This window comes from Telmatherina bonti (assembly GCF_933228915.1).
Source record: "Telmatherina bonti genome assembly, chromosome: 14".
In the NCBI taxonomy this organism is placed as follows: Eukaryota; Metazoa; Chordata; class Actinopteri; order Atheriniformes; family Telmatherinidae; genus Telmatherina; species Telmatherina bonti.
The window spans coordinates 11,323,859-11,340,815 of NC_136612.1; the positions used below are offsets into that span (position 1 = coordinate 11,323,859).

The following is a 16,957-nucleotide window of genomic DNA, read 5'->3' on the forward strand; positions in this document are numbered from 1 at the left end:
ACTGAAGAAACTGTGTGAAGATCATCTCATAATCAACTATATGTGGCAGTCACTTTTATTTTTGATCACGCCAAAGTGAAGTTAATATTATTTATTAGCTTTTCTAAGTAATAAATACTTAACTAGAAAAGCGCTTTAAGAGTATAAACCACCACCAAGCCGGGGTGTGTCCAGCGGTGTTACCTGGGGCGGCATGGGCCAACCCTCCAATCAGACTTGCTAAGCCAAGAGAATTAATCAAATTTAATCAAACATCAAGTGTAGTACGATATTATCACAGTTAGGGCTGGGCGATATGACCAAAATCTCATATTCCGATATGGCTCATTATATCCCCATGGCAATGTACATAATGATGTAAGTTATGCATCAGATGTTGCTAGGCAACGGCAGCAGTGATCTCCTTCCATCTGGGGGAACTATGGCAGCATGACGTTTCACAGGTAAATACCTGTTGTAGTGTTTCGTCTGGAGTTTAAGATGAGCACCTTCGTCATCATTTGATGCTGCTTTGCTGGTTGACTCTATTCTTTATTCTGGATTCTTTATCCTGATTCCTGCCAGGTGATAAAATGAGTTAGTTGTGTCGGAGTACGTTGTTGGGACTGTGAGCTAGTCTGCTGTCGGTTCCACATCGGTCTTTTTTATATCCAAACTACATGCATGAAACAGAAATTTTCCTCTTTTAGAAACAAGTTCATCAGTTTGTGTTGGCTGCTCATCTTTTAGTGAATTATCCTGCTCTGAAACACGTCTGCTACCGTCTTCCTCCATGTTTGTTTTTATATTGCAGCATGCATGCAATGAAGTGCATCTTGACATTAAATACTGCAGTAAAGCAGCATATCGTGGCGTAAATGATAGAGCCTCATATGAAACGACTGACATTTCTATCATCCAAACTATATATATCGTCATTTCGCCCCGCCCTAATCAAAGTGAAGCTCAGATGCCCAAGTATACCTGAATGCAGCATAGGTCTCCACTCAGGTTGGTAGAGGAAGGAGAAAGCACAGTAGACAGCAGAAATCTGGGGGCAAAACATGACGAGAGGACAACATATCCTGGTAAGTAACTATTATGAGGTTTGACACCACTGGAACAGCCACAGACCTCTACAATGAATTCCTTTCATCATATTAGGCTCGAGCTAAAATAATCTGTTTTATAAAACTAAGTACGAAGCAATAATTGTAGCTTGTTTTCCACAAAAACTTACAAAATCTAAACTTCTGTTTGTGTAGCCTGAATATTTGTAAAAAGAAACACAGAACATGGATGACTCTGAAGTCAAAGAGAAAACGGAAATGATCACACTAAGAGCTCGGTTCGGCTACATGAAGAGCAGAAAGGGTTATTTGTATTAATGACTACCTCCAGTATTTACTCTGAGGTTAAGAGGTGCAGCACCTGCACACGGCTCTACAGCTCGTCTTGACAGAGTCTGAGTTTTGTCCCTCCAGCGTCTCCATACCTGTAGGCGACCTCATCCTCTGAGAAGTCTGCAGCAGATTTAGGTTGTGTTTCAGTTCAAGTTGTTCCACCTGCTCTGCTGGATGTTTTCCTTTGTAAACTCAGCTAGATGCTCCTGCTAGATCTTCAGCTGCTGCAGAAACTGCTTCCAGTCCATTTGTGCACCTGCCGGCTGCAGGTTTGAAATGGGGAGTGTTGCTGTGTGTGAGCGGCAGAAGAGCCGAGGAGGAGATGGGATCTGACAGTCATGTCATTTAATAATGTCATTTTTATCTTGTCTTTGTTGGCAAACGAAAGTTTCCATAGATTTTATTCCAGTTTTTATTTAGAGAACTACATTTTCGTCTCGTCTTATAAGTCCATGAAAATGCAAAAATGATTTTAGTCCCAGTTATTGTTTATTAATTAGGGTTTTAGTCTCGTCTAGTCTAGATTTCATCTGGTGAAAAATGTGCGTTGATGATAATATTAATATAATATATATATATATATATATATATATATATATATATATATATATATATATATATATATATATATATATATATATATATATATAATATAAGTTATAAATATAAGTATAATATATATATAATATAAGTTTTCGTTAGCAGAATTAAAACTACAGTGCACTTGCGAGGTCCAGTATGTAAAATCCAGCATGGATTCATGTCAGCAGACAACCCTCTGCAGAGTACTTCCACATTATCTGAACACGTTGGTAAAACTTAAAAACAGAGCATTTTCCCCTGTCCTGTGAAAATGTGCGGTGTGGCTGAGAGAGGTAGAAATGTTCATATTTCCTTCGTTCTTTACGTTCTACAGATTAAAAGTAGTTTTAATGAAAAGTTATGTTGTTGTAGGAAAAGTCATGGACCGCAAGGCTTCAGGATTTATTGAATATGTAAATTTCGACACAGTGAAAATGACGTTTTAGCCATTCTAGTGAGAAGGAAACTTCGGTGAAACCAGAACATCCTGAAACAAGTTACCCTAAAATAATTATTGCAGGCTTACAGTCATTGTTGGGGGCAGCTGACATAAAACAGCCTAAAAGAAACCTCGAGGGCCCCGAACCTCCAGGTGTCAGATGTTTCCCAGCATCAACACACGTTGATGAAGCTGGTTGGACGCAAACTCTTTGTACTTTACTGATCAATCCAGCGTCGCCAGGTTGAATTAAAAACTACCATCAACATTATGATGAGACAGATTGTGATTTGGTATGGGGTTGTCGCAGCCAGTTTATTTATAATAAATAGTTTATAATTTTGTAAAAACGCAACGTTTTTACAAAAACATGAACAGATTAACACCAGCAATAAAGTAACCCCCTTTTAGGAGGTAATAAACGAAGTTTCTTATCTGTCTGAGGCCAGATTGGGTACGGTTATGTGATGTTCTTTTAATTCTGAATTATTCATTCATTCATTCATTTTCTGAACCGCTTAATCCAATTCAGGGTCGCGGGGAAGCTTGAGCCTATCCCAGCTGGCTTTGGGCGACAGGCAGGGTACACCCTGGACAGCTCGCCAGTCCATCGCAGCGAATTAATAATTCAGAATTAATGTTTTCTCCTACGAGTTTACTATTAAATAATCATATTGAATGAAGGTTTACATGAAACACGTCCTCACTTAATTCCTCTTTAGAGCGGCGGGTTGGGAAGGGTTCTGATTGGACAGAGGGTGCACGTGACGTATGACGTATACCAGAAATAAACACAGTCGGCTCCCTGCTTCTTGTCTTTTCAGACGTAATTTGTAAAAACTACATAACAAGTTCCAGTTTCGCCGCTATTTTTATTATAAATATGAAGCAGCAGCTCAACACCAGCATACTACTTCACTTTTTACAGCAACTGAGAAGGAGAAGAAAGATAGACCACCGAACACGGGAGGTAAAACAACGCGCGTCATCGGGACAGGATAAGGTAACGAGCATGCTCAGAACGACCGGAGTTAACTTAGAGCAGAATGAAGGTTTACATGACAGAGGAATTAAATAGATAGGAATTAAAATGCGAATAAACCAGCCACTTATATCGGCATTAAGTTTATTTCCAAATAGAAATTAGCGTTAGGAATTAAGTGTTTACATGGTCGTTTTTCATCAGTTTAAAGTGGAATTAACTTTTATTCTGAATTAAACAGGAATTAAAGCTCCCATGTAAACGTACAGAGTATCAGTCAGAGGCGTTGGACAACCTTACCATCATGTATTTCTTTATTTTTTGGCTATCCACAGTTTTAACATCTTCATGCAGCAGCAGAGGACGGCTTTTCTTCTTCAGTATGTTGTTGCTTTTCAACACTTTATTGCTTGTTAGCGACGAATCAGGAAAACGTGGGCAGCCTACTCAGACATGTGACCCCAAACGACTGCGTCCAGCATGTTTATGGCTTTACTGGTTGTCTTATCAGTACGGAGACTTTGAAAAAAGAAATACAAAGAAAAACTGAAAGAAATAATTAGCATCTTTCTGAAACACCAACCCTCAGTACTGAGGGGACTTTAGCTAATTGATTTCACCGCATTGTTTCCTGCTGCGTGCAGCTCACACTGCCGCTTTGTAAGATCATAGATCATGCTTGAGAAGTTTTGCACCCGACACACCAACGCAACATGTTCGTGTTTGAACATTTGAGTCGTTGCGTCCAAACCTTTCAGCAGCGCTGCAACAGAAACTCTTTATCTTTTCTGAAGATTCGTGCTCGTTTTGTTTCGACCTCGCAGGCATGACGCCCCGTAACAACACATTTCCTCCACGTTAAACAGCACTAAATGATGAACTTATGCTACACTTTATAATGGAGAGAGTGAGAGAGTACACGTCCGCCATTAGCGGAGGATTTTCTTGCTCAGTCAAGTCCATCTATACGGGTGGTGGAAGGAGGAATGCACTTTTGTTTTTGTTTTTCGGTCACGTCTTCTCATTTTCTTGGATCTTGAAACATTTACCTGCTGATCTCTGTTGCCACAGAGCCCATCGCAGCAGCGTGATGCAGGTGTGTGACCACCTGCTAGTGGTTTATCACACCAAAGCCAAACATGCAGAAGAAGAAAAACAACATGAATCAGCATAACGGTGAACTTTTGTTTGATTTATTGAAGTTAAAAAACATCTGATTTACTTTTTGTTGGTTGGCAGAAGCGCACCCACCATCAAAGCCTCCCTTGTATCTTTATCTCTCATTTCATCTGCAGAGTGCTCGCACTGCAAAGCAGCGGCCTGCGTGCTTCCAGATTTATGTCAGCCAATCCTTTAAATCAGCCAAATAAAGCTTTTATGGCCGCCTTTTGCATGACATCACATCCGCCTAATAAGTTGTGTGTGACATGAAGTGGTCGGCGACCTAGTTGCCCAGCAAACATGTCTGATTGCTAGAAAAAGCCAAATGTTTGTGCTGCTTCAGGATGTCCTAACATTCAAATGATGAAACTGATCCTGAAAAAGGCAAAGCAAACCGACGATTTTATTAAAAGATGATGCTATTTGATAGAGAAGTGCGTCTAATAACAACTCACAATTTGATTCAGATTTTTAGGGTGACGATTTGATTCAGAATTGATTCTCGATTCAAACAGATTTTTGAGTCATAATTAGGCGGCTGGAGGTCAGGAGAAGTCGTCTTTCAACTGACTGTGCCGAAGTGTCCCTGGACAAGACACTGAACCCTAAGTTGCCCCCCGATGTACCTATTGGGGTATATATGTACGTCGCTTTGGATAAAAGCTAAATGACTAGAATAGAATAGAATAGAATAATCATTACACTTAAGTAACAAAAGGTGCTAATTTCCCAAGTAACTTCATTCTTTTTTTTTATTGTAAGTCTTACTAAACAAAGGACATAAAATGAATGGTCTACAGTTAGGTTTTTTTTTTTGTTTTGTTTTTTTTTTAAACCTTCTTTGAGCTTCATGTCACTTGCACCATTTTGAGCTCCTTCCTGCGATGCATTGTCGTCTATATTGGGCTGTCTAGTGACCATTGATGCTCAATGCTTTTCAAGATGCATTATGGGTAATTCTGAGTGCACGACTTTTTTCTCCAGCTAGCTGTTAAACTCACTTATATGGACGAAGTATGAACAACAGACGAGACAGAGGAGCCTTAACACCATCGCTATGTATTTACCAAGCGGCAACCTCCGGCGGTTAAAAGTGAAGCCTATGCAGAAGTGCATAAAACTGCAGTTCCCCCTTCATCCACTAGAGGCTGCAAAACAGAGCAAATCCCCATAGACTCTCATGTTAAAAAGACCAACTTCACAGCAGAAATAAACATGTTTACAGCCTGGTTCAAAAATCCATTTTCGGTTTATAGGACAGGTTTACCTTCATGACAACTGTGGGGGGGAGTGAATTTTTTTGTAACTCGCCCGTTTAAAAGTAATTTAATCTCGAAGCTCGGCAAATTTAGCGGCGTGTCCTTTTGATTGACAGGTACCAATCTCTGGCTTCAAGGAAGAAGAATGTAGAACAACCGCGATTTTTAGCCGGTTAACAACGTGACTTAGCTTTAGCCCGCTTACCTCCGTTAGGTGGTTAGCTCCCGTTATCTCCAGGTTAGCTCGGTTAGCTTTTAGCTACTGAAAGCTCGGAGTTCGCTCGATGTGAATCATCCACCATGACGCTCACAGCCCCCCTCTCAGCTCCACCTCTTTGCCCATATTTGTATTTTCCGGACAAGACGACACACATAATGCTGCCAACATGGCGACGGCAGGAACCGCTCACCGAGCTTCAATTCAGCTCTTCAGAAACCTACGGGTGAAGTCATGGAGACTCTGTCCATCTCTTTATGTAGTCTATGGTATTTACCCACAATGCAACGCCATGTCAAATGCAGGAAGTGACTTTTTGTAGTCCTCCTCCTATATTTGGGACTACAAAACACAGGAGGTGGGTTATTTTTGTACAGTCAACTACCATTTCCTGTAGTTGACTTGGGTGCAGTCGTGCTGCTTCCAAAGTTCATGTGTTCTTCCTTGACATGCCACTTTGGCACATAAATATAGATGAATTTATAAGTTACATTACTGATTAAGTAAAGATTTCCATTTTACAATATATCCTGACATTTAATTAGTTATTCTTGGTTTAGTTTTTTTTGTCTAAAACTTCTGCTTGTGTGCATATTCAAATGGCCCCATTTTTCCAATACCTACTATTAAAAATTGCACCCTTTAACTGAAAACAAATCCAGAGTATTAACAGTTTATTTTCATAGAAATGAGCCAAAACCAATGGCCCAACACTGCACACCAGTCTTATTTAACAAAAAAAAAACCAGAAACAGGTGTGAATATTTTGTGCAGCTTAAAGGAAAAACCAACATAAACTAAAGATTGAAGGCTTGTCAGACTGTCAACGACTGCGTAAAGATGCTGCTATTAATAACTGTAATACAGTACATGTTTGGTTCAGAAAGGTGCTTCAGCAGCTTTAGCAACTAAAAGCTGATGCAGTAAGCATACTTACCACAGTGTGGGTATCAAAAGCTTCCTGTCTGCCTACGCCAAGCACAGATAATACACACATACACAACCCACTTAATGGCTGGCCATAATGGAGGGGATATCTTGTGTTAAACAGACCTGGATGAGTTGGGTAACACACACTCACTGGCCACTACTTTAGACACATCTGTTTAACAGCTGTATTGGAGCTGATCAACCAATCACATGGCAGCAACTCAGCATTTAGACACGGAGAAGACGACATGCTGAAGTTAAAACTGAGCATCAGAATGAGGAAGAGACGAGATTTAGGTGACTTTGAACATGCCATGTTGTTGGTCTAAGTATTTACTGGGATTTTCACACACAGTCATCTCCAGGGTTTACAGAGAAGAGAAAATATCCAGCGAGCAGCAGTTTGTCTGGACCAGAATGTCTGGTTAATGTCAGAGGTCAGAGGAGAATGGACAGACTGGTTAGACATGATGGAGAGGGATTAGTAATGGTCTCCAGCAGCAGAAGACCACAGCGGGTTTCCTCCTGTCAGTAAGAACAGGAAACTGAGGCTACAATTCACACAGACTCACCAGAACTGGACAATAGAAGATGGAGAAACTGGTCTGATGAGTCTCCAGTTCAGCTCCACATTCACATAGTGGGATTTGGTAAAAACAACTGGAAATCATAGACCTATTCTGACTGGTGTCTTTGATTCAGGAATTAGGAAAATATTAACATTGCGATTTTTGTTATTCTGCCATATATATTGAAATATTTAAAAAAAAAAAAAAAAAAAAAAGATTAATGGAATAGTTTAATGGAATGGAATAGTACTATGGAATAGTTTTTTCACTGCACTCTTGTTATCTTGACATTAATCTGCACTTACAGTTGTTTTTGTCTGCATTTGAGTTTTTCTTGTTAGCTTTTATTGCTTCTTCTTGTTGTTATAGTTCCTTAGTAAATATCTGGTTCAATCATGTGCAAACGTGAATCAGGTTTTACCCTGACTGCGATATAAAAAGATTGACGTAGCCTCCGTGACATCACCCGTAAGTTTCTGAAGAGCTGAATTGAAGCTCGGTGGGCGGTTCCTGGCATCACCATCTTGGCAGGGGCATACGTTTCGTCTTGCCCGGAAAATACAAATATGGGCAAAGAGGTGGAGCTGAAAGGGGGGGCGTCATGGTTGATGATTAACATAGAGCGAACTCTGAGTTTTCTGTAGCTACAAGCTAACCGAGCTAACCCAAAGCTAACAGGAGCTAAGCCGGCTTACGGAAGTAAACGGGCTAAAGCTAAGTCACGTAGTTAACTGGCTAAAAACCACGGTTGTTCTACGTTCTTCTTACTTGAAGCGGGAGATTGGGTACCTGTCAATCAAAAGGACACGCCGCTAAATATGCAGAACTTCGAGATTAAATTACTTTTAAACGGGCAAGTTAGAAAAAAATTCACTCCCCCCACAGTTGTCATGAAGGTAAACCTGACCTAATAAACCGAAAATGGATTTTTGAACCAGGCTGTAAACATGTTTATTTCTGCTGTGAAGTTGGCCTTTTTAATATGGGAGTCTATGGAGATTCGCTCTGTTTTGGAGCCCCTAGTGGCAGTTTTCCCTCTGCAAAGGCTTCACCTTTAACCGTCGGACTTGCCGCTTGGTTTTACCACTGGTACTCCTGAAGTTAAGAAGAACAAGAAGCTAATTTGCTTCCCCACATTGCAGGACCTTTGATGTGACCATTGCACGCACCTGCATGGCAATGAAAATGCTGAAACAATATATTATGCTGCTCTATTCAACCTGATGGTGGTGTAATTTTCATGGCACACTTTGGCCTCTTAGTACCAGCATCAGATGGTTTAACCACCACAGCTGCTGACCATCTCCATCCTTTTACAACCACAGTATGACATCTCCCAGCACCCTGCCTGAAAAAACCTCTTGCCAGTCACGGAGATGTTCTCCTGCAGCTGTCTGGACATGTAGGGTGGCAAACCTCGCCTTTGTAACTGGCTAGTAAAACGCTTGTGACATCTCAAATTGAGAGCACAAACCATCGCGTTATGAAACTCCGACGTGACCACAGTGCTGTGCGGATGCCTCAGTAGAAGCCTGGATGAGTTTGCACTCACACATCAATGCACAATCCAGTTAAAGTGTAACTGTAGGGGTCAGGTGAATCTGTCATCTGTCCTCCTGCATCTCACTTAGTTGAACACACAGACAAACAGGAACTGCCTGTCCCGAGCCGCGCACAAGGCTACCTTTGTGAGGCAGAAAAGCAGTTGGAATGTGGTAGGGTGTGTTTGTTTTCCTTGAGGAAAGTGTACTCTCTCACACACACACACAGGTCAGCAGTGCAAACTGGTTGATAAGAATCACAGAATGAAGCTTTGTTAGGATGAAAAACCACCTGGTGAGAGTATTTATACGAGCTAAAAAGGATGGGCTCGGTTCTGACCAAACGACCAGCTTGTTTCTACGTCGTCTTGTAGTGTGAAAAAGAACATTATAAATGGATCTGATGTATTGATTTACCATCTGTTTTCACTATGAACATTGGATTTATTTATTTTTTTAATTTACCTGTAAAAATCTTAAATCTTAAAGTAGCTTTTAACCAAAACATGCAAATCACCAAAGGAAGTCTGTTTAAAGTACTCCGTATGTTCAATGTCACATCATTAAAGTCCATTTAATCCGGTGCCTGCTGTTTATTTTAGGGTTCAGTCAATGGCAACTTCGCTCACATTGCTGTGTTTTCGTGTATTTTCCAACAGATTAAGCGTTTTTGATATCATGTCATGTCTTGGTTTGAGTTCCAGCTGAAACGCGGAGATGAATCGATCACGTCTGTTTGATTGTCTGATGAAAATACAACCTAAAACTGGACATTAAAACGTGTTTGATTATGTCTAATTGGCCTCAATCAGACATAATCTGTTGGTTTAAAGGAAAATAGATTCTTTATATCCAGCGGCTGCAGTCAGAGACAGTCTGGGACATCACCTCTCTTTATGTCATACCTTCATTCACATTGAAAGTCTTTAAACTGTTGATCAGAGTCCATCATGCAACACTCAGCAAAGCGTCTTATAAGCTGCTAATTCAGAGCAACACAGGCTGTTGAAGATGATTAAAATGGCAAACCGCATGAGCTGTGAACTCTTGACTGAATCCCAGACAGATGCTGCATCCCAGCGGGGGGTCCGGGGGATCAGTGCCTTGGATATCCACGCTGACACTTTGAATTCAGAGCCAAAGAGGTTCTTCGTGAAGTTTGCCATCTGCCATGATGTCTTCACTGCAAAACTAGTCAAAACGCTAAGAAACCGCCTTCATTTAGACGTGGAGTCAGAAAAATAAGGCAAAATTTATAATCTTACATTTTTGCACGATGAAAATCAGCTGACGGATGTGTCAGGCAGGACGCTTTGACAGGTTTTGTTGGGGAAAAATATTAAAAAGCTTGTTTTGACTGGGAATGAGCTAGCTTGAAGGTTAGCCTAAACGCTAGCATGTTCAATTTTTACTCAGAAATAAAGCAGAATAGAATAAAAAACAATATTCTTAAGGATGGTACCAGTGGTTTTCTGGGTTTTCTTTTTGAACAGTGGTTGTAGCTTTAACCTAGTTAGCTGGTTACCACTTCCTCCAGTTGTTATGCTAAGCTACGCTAACTAGCTAGCTGTTTCTAGCTGGCTACTTTCTGTTAAGATTTAGATATAATGATTTATATCCAATTTTACTTTATTCCAAAAAGGAAAATTCCTAAACTATTGAACTATTTCTTGATTTGATTAAAGTGTCAGCTCATAGTTAGTTTCCTTTTTGTCTCTGTATCAGTAACATATTTGTATATACGTTCATTTCTCTGCATGCCTTACCTTATTGGTAAAATAGTTGTAAAATAGCTGTATTCTAATTTTATATTATTATTCAGTGTTTTTATTATTGTTCTTATTATTCAGCACCTTATCACTGAAACAAGTTTATAGTCTGTGAAATGTTCAAAGACAATGACAATAAAAGTCTTTCTGATTCGGATTCTGATTCTCTAAGGATCTATTCAAGTCTAAAAACACGACATTTATCATACAGTAGTAGACTGTTTTTAGCTTCAATATGGAGAGTAATTTTTGTTAATACTGATCTATTTTTGTATATTTTCATTAGATTATCCTCGGTTTGTCTCTTTGGATGTAAACAGAAGGACTTCACGGAGTGACACCAGAGCAAAAAAATCATTTATTTGTCATTTATTCTCCATATTCCAGCTGCTCAGGTCACGTCTCCTTTCTTTCTTATTTGGTTTTAAGCTACTTCTCTCCTGACTAACAACACAACCTGCATCTTGTGGTGAAAGACCAGCCTGCCTTCTGCAAGACTTCTTTGTTGCTTGGCTTCTATCCAGAGCAGAAGTCATGTGACCTGCTGGCCACGTTCTGCAGAGCCTGTCATCCAAGATGCAGCATTGTGTGTTAAAAGCTCAAAGAGCAACAAGGGTTCAGTGCCGATCTGCCAGCTGTTGATCTGTGAAGCTACCTAATGTAATAACCTAACAAATAGTAAACTAAACAAATTAAGTGCAGAAAGAGAGGACGTGTGTCGACCATGATGAAGTCTGTATTTATAGCCTCTTACAATCACAACCTCCATCATAATGACGTTATAATCATTTAGCAGATAACAATTCAACAGTCACTTCTGTTCATATCAAATCACTAAATGTAACCAGAGTAATAAAATCACAATTTCCTTCCTGAGCTCTAATTTATTCATTTAAAAAAACAGACAGACTCAGTTTTAATGTGTTGAATTTGGTCTTAATATTCTGGAAAATTACCAACTTTTCCAGAATATTAAGACCAAATTCAACACATTAAAACTGAATCGGTCTGTTTTTTCAAATGATTGTGTGGTCTTAATATTCTGGAAAAGTTGGTAATTTTCTTAATAAGATGCATTTATAGTTTTCCCCAGTTGTTATTACTCATTATAGAGGTGACTGACTATAGAGCTCTGAATGGTTCAGGACCAAAGTGTATCAGAGACCTCCTGTCCCATCATGAACCTACCAGACCCCTCAGGTCAGGGGTCCCCAACCCTGGTCCTCAAGGACCGGTGTCCTGCAGGTATTCCAAGTGTTCCTGCTGGAACACACCTGACTCAGACTCAGACAAGCTCTGCTCGTGTCTGCTAAATACACATTGATTTGGATCAGATGTGTTGCAGCAGGACACTTGGAAAACCTGCAGGACACCGGTCCTTGAGGACCAGGATTGGGGAATCCTGCCTCAGGTGATCTGGATCTTGTTTTTTTTTTGTTTTTTTTTTTTTTTAATCAGTTCTTGGAATCAAAAGGAGACATGGAGAAGCTGCGTTCAGCTTCTATGCTCTACATGTCTGGAACAAACTCCCAGAAAGCCTCAGATCAGCTGAAACACTAAAGACTCTCCTGTTCTCAGCTGCATTTCAGTCATTTTTTATTCCAAATCTACGTGTCTTTACTTAATGTTAATTCTTTTTCCTTGCTTTCATGTTTTTACTTTTAAATTATGCTTCTTATTTTCTGTTTTATTGTCTCTGTTAAGCGCTTTGAATCACCCTTCCTGCCTAGATAGACATCAGTCTTTTCCCAGCAGATCTGTCCCAGCTCCTCCAGTCAGTCCATCAGGGTTTTCTCTCTCATCCATCCAGAATTCATTGATGAACTTTGCACAAAACTTAAACACTTTGCTCCAAAATGCTTCCCAAGAAGTTTCCTGAGGCGTCTTTATCTCACGGTCTCCCCTGGAAACGTCCTTCATGTTGAGCTTTTATAAAGCAAAGCAGCAGAAACTCTAAATTGAACCCAAATGGAACATTTGTAATCATTTTTCTAAAGTTTTTTTTGGTTTTGTTTAGTGTTGACTTTTGTTGTGCTTGCATGTTCTGAACGTCTGCAGGGAACTGGAGGTTTTGTGCACACACTCGCTCAGACACACACATGTAAAGTTACTCAACAGGAAGGAAATGTGACAACAGGAAACAGTCTAACAATCCTGCCCTATGACCCTGTTTGTTTCAGTGTGTGTGTGTTTGTGTGTGTCTTCCACACTCAGGAATGTAAATCACACTGTAAGAAGCGGCGCTCGCACATGAAGACCTCCAGTTCCGACTCACACACACACACACACACACACACACACACACATACATATATTAGCATATGTACCAGACGGGGACATGGAGAGGGAAGCACGGTGGTGCCAGTGCCAAAATCACACTGGGCAAGCCTGTGGTTGCCATGACAACGAAGCCATGTGATCGTAGAGATGGTCACCAGGGAGACAGATGCTGCTGACCTTTATGAGTTGGGGGGAGGGGTGTTGTAGAGAGCGGGACAAAGTGAAGGACACGTTGATGTCTCATTATGATGTTGAAATAAATCTCAGATTTTACTTTTAAGAAAAAAAAATGGTTTGAAGGTTAATTTTTCTTTTTTTAAAAAATATTTATTCCAGTAAATGATGTGAAGTCGGTTACGATGGCATTTCTTCCAGTGCTGACCTTTCACCCGCCCCGTGTGTGTGTGCAGGTTTTCACCACCTACTGCAACGAGGACTACGATCGGCGCAACGATGACGTGGACCCCATGGCGGCCTCGGCCGAGTACGAGCTGGAGAAGAGGGTGGAGAAGCTGGACCTGTTCCCCGTGGAGCTGGAGAAAGGTTTGCGCGCCTCCTTCTAGTCGTGAAGAGTCACCCAGTCAAGTCTCTTATGTAACCGCACACCTTCACACACACTTTACCTGACAGGGTTGCTGTGAGAGGACGCGCACCGTCTGTCTGCTTGCAGCTCCATCATCTCCTTATGGGATTAAACTTAGCGCGGATTAGCCTAATTAGCTGCTAGTAATTCTGGAGGTAATGGATTTGAACCAGCAACCATGCGTGACGCCTGCTCTTAGAAAAACACAATAGCTACTAACGTGGAGCAGCACTGATTGGTTTTCCTGTCGTTATGAGACAAAAATCTTGATAATTCAGCAGCGACTTTATGTTTCTGTCTCTTTGTGTCTCAGACAGCGACGGCCTGGGAATCAGCATCATCGGAATGGGAGCAGGAGCTGATATGGGCCTGGAGAAACTGGGAATCTTTGTTAAGACGGTGACTGAGGGTGGAGCCGCCCAGAGAGACGGCAGGTACCCCATCCACCTGTCTGTTCTTGTCCCTGAGACTCGTTCAGACTAGCCTGGCATCAACCTTCCCGCCTCCTGCCAGAGAGAAAAGCTGGTTTAGTCTGAACACAGTCCCGACAATCCCTTTCCTTGGTTTTCTCTGCGTACACTGCAAAAACTCAGCCTTAAAAAACAAGGAAAAAAAATGTACAAAAATTAGGTAAATGTTGCTCAAAATAAGATAAATTATCTGCCAACAGAACAAGAACATTTGGCTTGTCAAGACTTCCCAAAACGAGTAAAAATACTCTTAAAACAAGAGGAATTCTCTGGCAAACTAAGAATTATATTACCTTTAGAAAAATAAGTATATGTTTACTCAATTTATTATTTTTAATCTTACTTAGATTTCAGTTTTTGCAATGAAAACACAAAGATAAATGGTGGTTTTAGGGCGCTTGAGTTGAAATATTTCTTTAAAGTTTTAAAAGCTCTTAGTTATGAAGGTTTTAGCAGCATTTTGGCCTCAAGGATCTTTTATTTCTGATCAATTTTCACAGGGATGATTTCTGTTGCTGACAAGAAATAAACAATAAAAACACATAAATACACTAAAACTCTTCAGGAAAATTGTATCACGAATGGATTTTAAGTGAATGAAGGGGAATCTAACTTCCTGATTGAACTTCCCTGTTGACACAGAGAGGAGTCATCTGAACAAAGCAGTGATTTAGAGCAATGAAACATGAACTTCTTACTGTTTCACTGCGGTTTGGTTGTCAGGCACAAATAGAAAGGAAAAACAAAAACACCCACAACCCGAAGATATGTGTCACAGTGACCGATTCAGCTCATTCTTTGAAGTGACCCAACAGAAGTTCACTTTCTGGTTTGACTGCTTTAAAGGTTCATTTCTGCTCCTGTACGTACGTTTCAAACGTTTTCATACGTCGCCGCCCTCATACTTTCATGTGTCTTTCATACCATTTCACCATAGTTAAGTCAGATTGATCAACTAGGGGGCAGTGCTGAGTTCAGAGTTCAGGTGCGCGTTTGGACCGTAGACTGTATATGAAAGATGGACGGAGTCTTTCGCGGTCAAAAGTGAAGCCTATGCGGAAGTGCATAAAACATAAAGCGATTTGTGACAATAACTCGATCAATCCCAGCCCTTCTGGTCTCAGAAATAAAAAATAGATTTGCCTAAAATGCACATAATTGTTCCACTTTAATGAAATCCAACTAATTGCATCAAATCTTGACTTTGATCCAAGCGGCAACCTCCGGTGGTTAAAAGTGAAGCCTATGCAAAAGTGCATAAAACTGCAGTTCCCCCTTCATCCACTAGGGGCTGCAAAACAGAGCAAATCCCCACAGACTCCCATGTTAAAAAGACCAACTTCACAGCAGAAATAAACATGTTTACAGCCTGGTACAAAAATCCATTTTCTGTTTAATAAGTCAGGTTTACTTTCATGACAACTGTGGGGGGAGTGAATTTTTTTCTAACTCTCCCATTTAAAAGTAATTTAAACTGGAAATTCTGCATATTTAGGGGCGTGTCCTTTTGATTGACAGGTACCCGATCTCCAGCTTCAAGTCAGAAGAACGTAGAACAACCGTGGTTTTTAGATGGTTAGCAACGTGACTTAGCTTTAGCCCACTTACCTCCGTTAGCTGGTTAGCTTCTGTTAGCTCCAGGTTAGCTCAGTTAGCTCTTAGCTACAGAAAACTCAGAGTTCGCTTGATGTCAATCATCTACCATGACGCTCATAGCGCCCCTCTCAGCTCCACCTCTTTGCCCAAATTTGTATTTTCCGGGTGAGATGACACGCATGCCCCTACCAAGTTGGCAATGGTAGGAACCGCCCACCGAGCTTCAATTCAGCTCTTCAGAAACCTACAGGTGACGTCACGGAGGCTACGTCCATCTCTTTATATACAGTCTATGGTTTGGAAACCAGTACTAGTGGTAATGCTCCATTTTTTACAAACATCTAAGAAACACCAGAAGTAGAATAAAACCACAACTTTGTTGCTGTTCAACTTTTACTGCTTCTTCTTCAGCTGCTTTTTATTTCCTGGTTTCTGCATCATCTTCTTCCTGTTTTCCTTCTTCCGTAGTTTGTTCCTTTTCAGTGGTTGTGTGTAAACTTTACATCTCAACACTGCCCTCGCAATTCGTTGTGGTATGGCTCCGTTTGCTGTGTCAATGACAGACAGCTAAGCTCCTTTGCCACAGAACACATTACGTACTTACCAATGAAACTGTCCGTCTTGTGCGGTGAGCATAAATGTTTGCTTAAGAAGCTGAAAATTGAAGCCCCGACCCTCCATACTGTAGCTCCTCACATCTTTCTCTCATGGGCCCTGTCACTTAAAGCTAAAACTTCCCTTTCCTAGAGAAAAGGTTCTACTTTTCTTGTTGGGAACCAGTAATGTTGTGGTCATCGCTCCTGAACCAAAAGGAAATGGACTGTTTATCCAAAGAGGAAGTGATACAATATGATGAGTCAGCGGAAATTGTTTCAATGTTTACTGAAGACCGCATTTAGACTGCAGGTACAAATGGCTCAGATCTGACTTTTTTACCTTTATGTGACTCGTATCAAATTTTTATGACAGTCTGAACCCCACAAAACTATTTATTAATCCCATTTTGGTTGTAAATACAGTTGTGCTCATATGTCTTCATCCCCTTTCATTAAAGAAAAAGCTGAATTTACAACAGTCACTCAAATAACTGGAGACTTAAAAAGGAACAATAACTAAAAATTTTCAAAAACATAATTTAGTAATATAAGAGACTGTTTTTTCATTTAATTGAGTTGAAGAAAGAAAAAACAAACAAAC

The 16,957-nt window shown here is 40.5% G+C and overlaps 1 protein-coding gene across 1 annotated transcript in view; it reads left to right on the forward strand.

Moving 5' to 3' along the window:
- LOC306766068 (neurabin-2-like) overlaps positions 1 to 16,957 on the forward strand; it is a 50,544-nt gene that overhangs the window by 18,670 nt on the left and 14,917 nt on the right. The window contains exons 6-7 of the mRNA XM_079253659.1: positions 13,522 to 13,654; positions 14,008 to 14,128. Coding sequence (XP_079109785.1) covers positions 13,522 to 13,654; positions 14,008 to 14,128 — 254 coding nt within the window. The remainder of the gene's footprint in view (positions 1 to 13,521; positions 13,655 to 14,007; positions 14,129 to 16,957) is intronic.